Raw genomic sequence first — 9,783 nt, forward strand, 5'->3', positions numbered from 1 at the left:
TAAAATGGACTTGTGCTTACCTGCCCTTCAAAAAGAGGATTTCTCTTCGCAGTGTAGTGATAGCATCAAATGATATCTTAGGATCACAGGCTTTTGGTAGTGTTGGTTTCATAGGCTTCTTTGGTGGATTTAGTGATGGTCCTAAAAAAAAGAAGATGAAGAGAAATCTTCTATTCTCTGATTAACAATGGCTTGGATCCATAATTAGGCATGTGCAACTGGGCTGGCCTAGTCCATCTTCACCACATCAGGTCCTCCTCCTTGTTGAGATTTGCATGAGGAAGATGGGATGTCCACCAAATCAGGCCTTCCCTCTCTGTCTTTGCACTTAACTGGAAGGAGGACTCTAGTTTACACACCTTTTTAGAGTCTGGAATTTTGTAGATCCCATAATCATCTATCCAGATGGAGTCATAGTAGAACAAACAACATTTCCGAATTCTGGTAGAATTCAAAGATATAGCCGTGTTAATCTGTAGACTCAGTATGCAGAGAGATCTTGTTGCACGTTTGAGATTAACTGAAAGAAAGACGCTGGCAGCATGAGCTTTTGTAAAAGTGTCTGAGGAAGTAGACTGAAGTCTACAAAAGCTCATGTTGCCAACTTCTTTCTTTCAGTTAGTCTCAAAGGTGCTACAAGATCTCTCTATATATATTTCCAAATTCTGCCTCTTTTTAGCTTCCTCAAGCTTCTTCTCCCACTAAGTTGAGCTGTGCATTATAACATTCTTGGTACCACTCAGAAGAATTGCAGAGACTATGACTGGAATGGTCATCTGTGAGATTTACTTCCAAAGGTATTTTATAATAACAAAGATGCATATTTAATTGGTAGTAATGGACTCTTTTGATGTTTGTTCTTCATTATTTTCTTTCATTTTTAAAAAAGTACAGTACTTGTTTCTTCTTACCATAGATGGCCTGAATGCCATTAATATCATCTTCGGAGAGTGGAAAATCCTCAGGGTCAATGGGTTTATAATTTGGGAACATCAGTGCTCTTGGGTCATCAGAATGTGCAAGGCCAAGTGCATGGCCAATCTCATGAGCAGCAACCAGCCATAAATTGAACTCTAAATAGGTAAGGGAATAGGTGAACAAACACATATTATGCATGGCCCCTGATATGTAATCAGAAGCAAGCTTCATTGCGTTTCATGCACCTAAAAAATTCTAAAAAATAAAAAATATATATTTACTTATTTATTTAAACTTTTGTCAAGGAGACGTACAGTCAAGTACATTACTTTAAAAAGAATATAAAACAATTTAACTCAGACAAATAAACCCCAGGTTTCCAACTACTGGTGCCATATTGAAAGCCACTAGTAACATATTAAGCTAGAGTGCTCAAAATGCCACAACTTCACTTTTGCTCAATAGAATGTCTCCTCTCTTCTTTGTTTAATGTGGTAATACAGCTTCTCTAAGCCTTAATATCCTGAAAGCACCACATTCTTTCTGACCTTGGAAGCTAAGCACTATGGTCATGCTTGGTTAGTACTTGGATGAGAGACCACCAAGGCATACCAGGCGCTGTAGGCTGTGTTTCAGAGTAAGGCAATGTCAAACTAACCTCTGAGTATTCTTTGCCTCAGAAACCTTTATGAAATTCATGGGGTCTCCATAAGTCAACGGGTGACATGAAGGCACATACCTATGCAATATTGACCAGTCTTCAATATCAATCCAGTTTGCACTAAACTATAATTGCTGCAAAGCGGCCCCCCCCCCCCCAACTTACCTATTGTGGTGTAATGGATAGGGAACATGGGAGAGTGAGGTTCTGGGACCTTTTTTACAGTGGGATTGATGATATCTTCTGCTAGCATGCCATGGTAATTCACAGTCCTTCTTTGAGCTGACAATTAAAAAGGCAATAAGTTTTACTGTTGTTTGACATTTTAGCACACTGGAAGGTTGAGAAAGAACTCTGGAACTATCACACTGGAAGGCAGAAAACTCAAGCAATGGCTGCTTCTTTCCTTTCTTTTTTCTCCAATAAGGTTCTTACTTCAGGCTAGAAGTGAAAGTGATAACATACTTTTGCAAGATTGCTTGCATTTATAAGGAGCAGCCAACTGTTGCATTTCAGCTGGCTGAAGATCTTTTGTTAAAGCTCAATGTGTTTTACAAGCTGAATGTATGATGTCAGAAGCAAGCACTACTGAGTTCAATTTTTTTTAAATGCCATAAAAACTTCTCTTCTGCTCTTCTGGTGTTGGTGGTTAATAGAGATTAAAAGCAAAAAATAAATCAGTGACATAAAATATAATAAAAATGACAAAGTATAATAAAAACAGATGATACAAATACACTAATACATCAAACCCAAATCTTCAGGTCTGGGAAAAGGAAGACAAAGAGAATACTGGCCTAGTATCTTGGGACAGGGATTTTCAAGGTTTTTGTGCAACCAGCAAGAAAGCTGTGAAGTTGAAGACTTTCATGGCCAGCATCCATAGTTTTTTGTGGGGTTTTCAGGCTATATGGTCATGTTCTAGAAAATGGCCACATAGCCCAAAAAAACCCACAAAAAACTAAGCAAGAAAGCTCTTTTTTCTTTTCTTGATCACTTGTGCCATCAACATAGTTGAAACACAGAGAAAGGGCTCTTTGTCAGTACTTATATTTCAGGCAGGCTGATATGGGAAAAAGTAGTACTTTAGGTAACTTATTGCCCAGTAACTATAGGACTGGAATCATGCACATCCTAAGAAGTTGGGCATTATACTATATAATTGATGATATGTGCACACACTTACACTGTAATCCCATTTTGATTACCGTAATGTTCTCTACATGGGGCTGCCTTTGAAAAATGCTCAGAAATTTCAGCTGGTCCAAATAGCTGCAGCCAGGCTGTTAACTGGAGCTGGCTACAGGGAGCATACAACTCCCTTGTTGCAACAGCTCCATTAGCTGCCAGTCCATTTCTGGGAACAATTCAAAGTGCTGATTTTGACCTATAAAGCCCTTTATGGCTTGGATCCAGGCTATTTGAAGGACCGTATCTCCCTGTATGATCCCCCCAGAATATTGAGGTCATTGGGAGAGGCCCTTATCTCTGCCCTGCTATCCTCTCAGGTGCTTTTGGTGGGAACAAGAGAAAAGGCCTTTTCAGTGGCTGCTCCCAAGCTCTGGAACTCCCTCTCTAGGGAGGCCAAGGTGGCTCCATCCCTGCTGTCCTTCCAGCTGCAGGTAAATAAATTTTTATGCCGCCAAGCATGACATGGATGCTGTTTTGCTTTTGTTTTTAAAAGTTTTAAACTTTAAATTTTAATAATATAATGTTTTTAATTGTCTGAATTGTTTAATTGTTTTTTAAACCTGTATTTCACATATTTTATAGTGTTTTAACTTGGACTGTTTTAGATTTGTTAGCCTCCTTGAGTCTCTGTACTGGCAGGAAGGTGGGGTAAATAATAATAATAATACACACTTGCATGTTGAACTTTTACACTCAGACAAATTACTCCTTTTGGACTGTAATTCCCAGAATCCTCCAGCCAATATGAACACTGGCCATGCTGGCTGGATGAATTGGGAAGCTTTAGTACAAAAAAGCTGATGTTTCCCAGCACTGAGTGCAAGAGTCCAACATGAGATTGTGTGTATGTACATATGAATTTTCAAACACTGCAACTGCATCACTGCTTACCGGCTAAGCTGGCAGTCCACTTTTCATCCTCATCCAAGTGGACATTGCCACGTAAGGGATGGTTGGGGGGGAAGGCATGTCCAAGAACTCCCAGAGGCCCATCAAAATGTCGAGGACAGCGGCCATGCACTAAACAACACCACAGGGAGAACTGATCATTCACAACATTAGAGCAACATAAGGAGTATATTTTACTTACATTTTAAAATTGGTTAATTTTAGGATACTACCTCTAGTTGCAAACTCAATCATGATGTCTGCTCTCCCCCTATGAACCCTTTTGAAAGTCAGAGGAGTCACTGTACTCCAAACTTCAAATGCCTTTTGGATGGATGTGTCCACGTCATATTGTCTCATGTCAGGCGTGTAATTCACGATCCTAAAATTATAAAATGTAAGGGTGAAAAATTTACCCTTGCCTCCATCATTGTCATCATTGCAATGACTACTAAGGCCATGCACCTGGAAATTGTATGCAAAATCAGAGATCAGAAATGGTCGGGAGGAAGATTTTAATTTTTCACCAATCCAAAGAATTTGAGGTCATTACTTTTTTCAGTGTGTAGGCTGAAGTGCCTACAGATGTACCCACAGTACCGTGTGTGTGTGTGTGTGTGTGTGTGTGTGTATCAAAATCCACTGAAAACTTCCACTTGTGATGACTCCACCATGAAAGCCATAGTCAAAGGAATCCAGACAGTGAATAAGAACAGATAGTCTGGGTAAGAACAGTCACATTATGTTGAATGAATAGTATGCAGTTCCTTCTAATGGTATTTTTACTCAATAGTGGGTATGATCTGGATTGTGGCCACAGTACATGTGGTGAAGAGGCTTAAATATTTGTGTAGAAGCGCTTTTCCTCCAGGTTATATCTGCCATCGCTTCTTCTATACAAGAGATTTATCTTCTCTTTCACCAGGATCTAATGTGCACTGCAGAATTAATGCAGTTTGACACCACTTTAACTGCCACAGCTCAATGCTATGGAATTCTGAGATTTGTAGTTTTGTGAAATATTTAGCCTTCTCTGTCAGAGAGTTCTAGTGCCACAACAAACTACACATCTCAGAATTACATAGCATTGAACCATGGCTGGTGTCAAACTGCATTTTTTCTGCAGTGTAAATTAGACCCTAGAGTTGCAATAACCTGGTGGTTCATTAATGCTTAAAAAATGCTGGCCAGACAGGGCCAGTCTGGAAACAGAGCAGAAGATGATGTTATTTCTGAAAGCTATCTCTATGTACAGAGACAAGCTGCTTCCCAAATTTAAAGATGGCTCCAACTTGGAAGTCCCGAGAATGGATATTGCTGAAGTTTCTGTATGGTGTGGTATGGGAGGAAGTCAATAGGGTGACACTATGAGTTACCATACTGGGTGATGCCAACCCTAGTGATGCCACTGTTCATGAAAATGCAGAAAACATAATTGTGTGCTGGCTATTGGAACACAACCCACAACCATCTTCCTTGCAGTGCTGGTCTCCTCCACTTTGGGAAGCGATAGAAAATAGATGAATCTGTGCTGTAGAGTTGGCAGTAGCCCTTGAGTCTATAACTGGAAAAAATGAGAAAGGGGCTTGAGGAGGATTCTCTTTGTCAGCATTTCCAGTCACCTTTCCTGTTTTATTTTCTTGAGTCTTTGCAAATTCTTTTCATCCCTAATGTACGACCCTCCAGATTGAAATGCAACTCTCATCAGCCCCGGTCAAAAGAGCCAGTCATGTGAGATGATTGAAATAGTAGTACATCAACATCTGGAAGGCCACATGTTCCCCATGTCTGCCATGCACAAGTCATAGATTTTATTGTTCTAAAAAGTGCATCCTATGTCTGTTTTAAAATAAAGCATGGTTTAACAGTTTGAGTATTGAACTAGAACTTGAATAGTTGAACTAGGGTTTGAATCTTCACTCAGGCATGAAAACCCACTGGGTGAACTTGAGAAATTCACACTTTCTCAGCCTCAGAGGAAGGCAAAAACAAACTCCCTCTGTATAAATGATGCCAAGAAAATCTTGTGATAGGTTTGCCTTAGGGTTTCCATAAGTTGGAAATGACATGCAGGTACACAACAACAACAATACCTGTTTACTGCAAAGGAAATCCAAATTCTCAATGAGCTGAGTGTTTATTTTCAATAAATGCATAGAAGTTTAGGATTACCTTAATGTATTTATCATTGAACCATATTATTAATTACCTATATGTAAGCTTGGTTTTCTTCCATCCAGGAGAAGCCAAGACAAACTGCCCAACATCAGGAACTCCACATCTTGGTTGCTGTATAACTTTCAGTGTGTCAGCATCTACTTTTCCAGTGACATTCAGCTTAAAAAATCTTTGCATTTGTTGAATTTTGTTCACAAAGGAGTAATTGTTGCTTTTCCAGCCTCGCTGGCCTGGTCCATGTTCTTGCTCATAAAACTGATTTAGATATTTCTGATAAAAATAGAACATTACAAACAGGCGGGGATAACAGTTAATGAAAGCCAAAGTATAAATTTTATTAACACAAGAACTTGCAGTTGCATCTCCAGTATACTGGAGGCCCATGTGTTGAATGGTTTACAAGAAGCACTGGCTTTCACTAATTTAAGGTGTTTTCCTTCTTTGTGGGGAGCTACCAATTAGAACTATCAGTTTTTTAAAAATGGAGTAATTATCTGGATATTTGTTCTGTCTCTATTTCTGCCTGCAATAATTTCTTTTTGCCTTTTGAACATTTAAAACTATACTTTGATTTCTTTCTAACCAATTTTATTCTTATTAACTCATATCAGGTTTCATTTTATGTGGCTATTACATGCTTGCAAACACAGACACAGTTAGCAATAACTACAGCAGTTTTGTGCTTATGAAAATAGAAAATTATATATTTGTGACAGGGCTGGAGGTGCCTCCCTCTCTATTCTTAAGATAAGCATCTAGGAAGAAGAGTTCTATAAAAGCCATGGACTGCTAAAAAGACAAATGAATGGGTTTTAGAATAAATCAAGCCTGTATTCCAGATTACTAAACTGAGGCTTCTGTGTGGTGCTATTTTTAAGGTTTTGATATACAGTAGTCTATTAATGGATTGTACTATTTCAAATGATAAATGTTTTAACCTCATGAATTGTTCAATTGTTTTTAAAAATCTTATACAATATTTACACTTTTATTGATGCTTCTGTTTTGTTCTTAATTTGTATTGTTTTAAATATGTAGCTAGCTGTCTTGAGTCCTATTATTGGGACAAAGGTGGGATATAAATGAAATTAACAACAACAACAACAACAACAACAACAACAACAACAGTATTCAAAACCTGACAAAATGATTCTTGAAAAGTTCTTAAAATAACTTTTGAAAATAATTAGAAACTGTGACTTAGACATCAATAAAGAAATTTTGTACCTACTTATTACACTGCTTAAAAATTAAGCATTTTAACCTTAATTATCCAGCAGTAACTAGTTCTGAGTAACAATAATATTTGTGACTCATTACTTGTTACAATATTTGTAACTCCAAGCTCTGGATATGTAGTTTACCAAAGTTCTTAACATTCTGTGCTAGATAGCTCTACCACATTTTCCTGCATAACAACCATAATTCTTTATGTTTATATTGCATTTTTAAGTATTCAAAGTATTTTGCATGTGTAGCATACTTGCTTCACTAACCCTTACAGGTAAATTATTATTGCTAGTATCCAATAAGATTACCAGATCAGCAAAATCCTATTCCCTGCAAATGCAGAGCCCAAATCTGAGACAAGGGGTGGGTCCTTTGATATCACATGGATTATTCATGAGCTGAGACTGCTTCTGGTTCAGATGCTATGGAAATGGACATAAAGCTAATTCAGGTAAACGGGCCGAGAATTTGGCTAGCTAGATTATATGGCAACCCAAAGCAAGAGCTGTGGAGAGAGAGATTAGGTAGCTCAACAGGCAGCAAAATCTTCCCAGTAGCTACAGCAGATACTCACACTCCTGCTACTCGTATGGCCTTACCCACAGCAAATGTGATGCACTGGGAGTTTTCCCAGGCTTTATGCTGTTGTTGTTGGGGACAACAGCCTCCAGAGAGGTTTTTTTTTCCTTCAGGAACCAAGCCACTTGCCAGATAAAACAACAAGAACTCTCACAAGTTTCAGGGATAGTGCTCTACTCCTGGCCTTGTTCCAAATAGTACAAGGAGGGCCATCTTCTTTCTCTCTATTCTCTTCCTCCTCATTCTTTGCTTTTTGAAGTAGTGACATTACCCACATACAGTACAGTACCAAGCTTTATGCTCAGTTGGCGACAGGTGGAGATGGGTCCTCAGACTTTAAGGCCACTTCACATAGAAAAATCAAATGTTGCCTCTCCAGTGTCCTATGTCCCAAGCTTGTCTTCCTACCTGGAAGCCCAGAGAGTCAGAGCCATTCTGTTAGATTTCAGCCAGTGCCCTGACACATGGCAACCTTAATTTCCATGTTAGTACTGGAGGAAGTGCCAGATTGAAAACTGGAGTGGGATCCTGTAACAGCAACACCTACTGAAACCCCTCTTCTCTACAACCATTAAAGGCAATAGGAACCCTCTCCAGTTTGACTCTGGCAACCCTAGCTTGAGGCTCAGGAACACTAGTTTACCAGAAACCAACCAGCAAGTCTGTGACAGAGGCAAACCTCAAACCAAATACCTTTAACTCAGTCTCTTAGCTTGCAACAAAATAAGTCCAATTGCTCCTCAGCTTTGAAATTCTTGCCATTTCCCCCCATGAACTACCAGAAATATCTTAAAACATAGTCCCCATCCTCAGTCTGAAGAAAAAATGTGGCCCTGGCATTAGATAATCATAGAATTGGAAAGGTGTTCAACCATCAGAATTATTACCTGTGCAAGCTGTATATCTTGATCATAACTTCTTTCCTGTGAAAAGACAGGGAGTCCATAGGAAACTCCAACACACAATAGAAAAAATGGAAGGCTTTTCATCGTAGAATGGGGATCCTCTTGTCCAATGCAAGCAGGGAAGCCTTGTGGTCTGTTACTGAAGTAATTTTGACTTTTGAGTTTCTTTCTGCTTTATGTTTCATAGAGCCAGCTGTGGACTGACTCACAGTTTATCATGCTCTGATTAGCAACAGAAAGCATAAGCATCAGGAGATGGTGTCACAATGCGAGTAAACTGTAAACTCTGATTTTGTAATCCCTTGCAGCCTGTAAGTAATTTTGATTTCCAAAATATTTTTTCTGGTTTATAATGTTTGCACTCCTACTTTAGGAGTGGTTCTATTTTTAGTTGCAATTATATTTACACTAAAGTAACTGTGTCTAATCACTGTGCTCCCCATTATAAAAGTATATATGTTTAGAATGAAGACATGAAGCAGAAAGTACATCACCTATTCCTCTGCATCAGCAACATACTTACTTGAATTAAGTCCCATTTTCCAAAGGCTGGAAGTGCAGTCTTTCTACACTATAGAGTTATATCACATCAATAATACTTGAACATCCATGGCTGCATCCTATGGATTCTGGAATTAGCAAACTTTGCATGCCTATGCTCACTAACTGCTAGTATGCTCACTAACTGCTATTTATGTGCTTTTCTGTTTGCTTGTTTTACTGAACTTGCTCTCTTTCTCCCTCATTCTAACTTGCAAGCCATTTTCTTCCCTCTCCACATATATGATTATGTACAAGTAACATGTAAATAATTTTCTTTTAAAAATGTTTTACAGAGCTCGGACTGGTCTACACTGGCCAGAATACTCCGAGTTTCCCCCCCAAAACATTCAGGTGCTGAAGCTGCTCTGACTCCACTCCCACTAGTGGCATCACAGGGGGTGCGGGGTGTGTGGACTGCACTAGGTGACACCCCAGGGAAGGATGACACCCTGTTGGGCTCTCCTCCCAGATGCTCTGTTACTGGGCTTTCTCTCTGGGCAGGAAGCCCAGTGATGGAACATCAGGAGGGGCAAATGTGCACCCTTTCTGGCTGCTCCATCACTGGGCTTTCTTCCTGGCAAGGAAGCTTGGTCACAGAGGAGGAGGAACAAATGCGTGCTCTTACTGGCTGCTCTGTTGCGAGGCTTTCTCCCTAGAGATCCAGAGTGATGGTGGCCAGTGGTCTACAAT

At 39.4% G+C, this 9,783-nt stretch overlaps 1 protein-coding gene across 2 annotated transcripts in view; it reads right to left on the reverse strand.

Moving 5' to 3' along the window:
• The window catches only part of LOC121927242 (matrix metalloproteinase-27-like), an 18,114-nt gene extending 9,364 nt beyond the window's left edge, over positions 1–8,750 (reverse strand). For both annotated transcript variants that reach the window (XM_042460933.1, XM_042460932.1), the window contains exons 1-7: positions 8,533–8,750; positions 5,868–6,106; positions 3,892–4,040; positions 3,662–3,790; positions 1,745–1,861; positions 912–1,073; positions 21–141 (exon numbers count right to left, since the gene is read on the reverse strand). In XM_042460933.1, the coding sequence (XP_042316867.1) occupies positions 21–141; positions 912–1,073; positions 1,745–1,861; positions 3,662–3,790; positions 3,892–4,040; positions 5,868–6,106; positions 8,533–8,634 (1,019 nt within the window). In that variant the 5' untranslated portion in view covers positions 8,635–8,750. The remainder of the gene's footprint in view (positions 1–20; positions 142–911; positions 1,074–1,744; positions 1,862–3,661; positions 3,791–3,891; positions 4,041–5,867; positions 6,107–8,532) is intronic.
• Between the last annotated feature and the right edge of the window lie 1,033 nt (positions 8,751–9,783).

The sequence above is a fragment of the Sceloporus undulatus genome, chromosome 3 (genome assembly GCF_019175285.1).
Source record: "Sceloporus undulatus isolate JIND9_A2432 ecotype Alabama chromosome 3, SceUnd_v1.1, whole genome shotgun sequence".
In the NCBI taxonomy this organism is placed as follows: Eukaryota; Metazoa; Chordata; class Lepidosauria; order Squamata; family Phrynosomatidae; genus Sceloporus; species Sceloporus undulatus.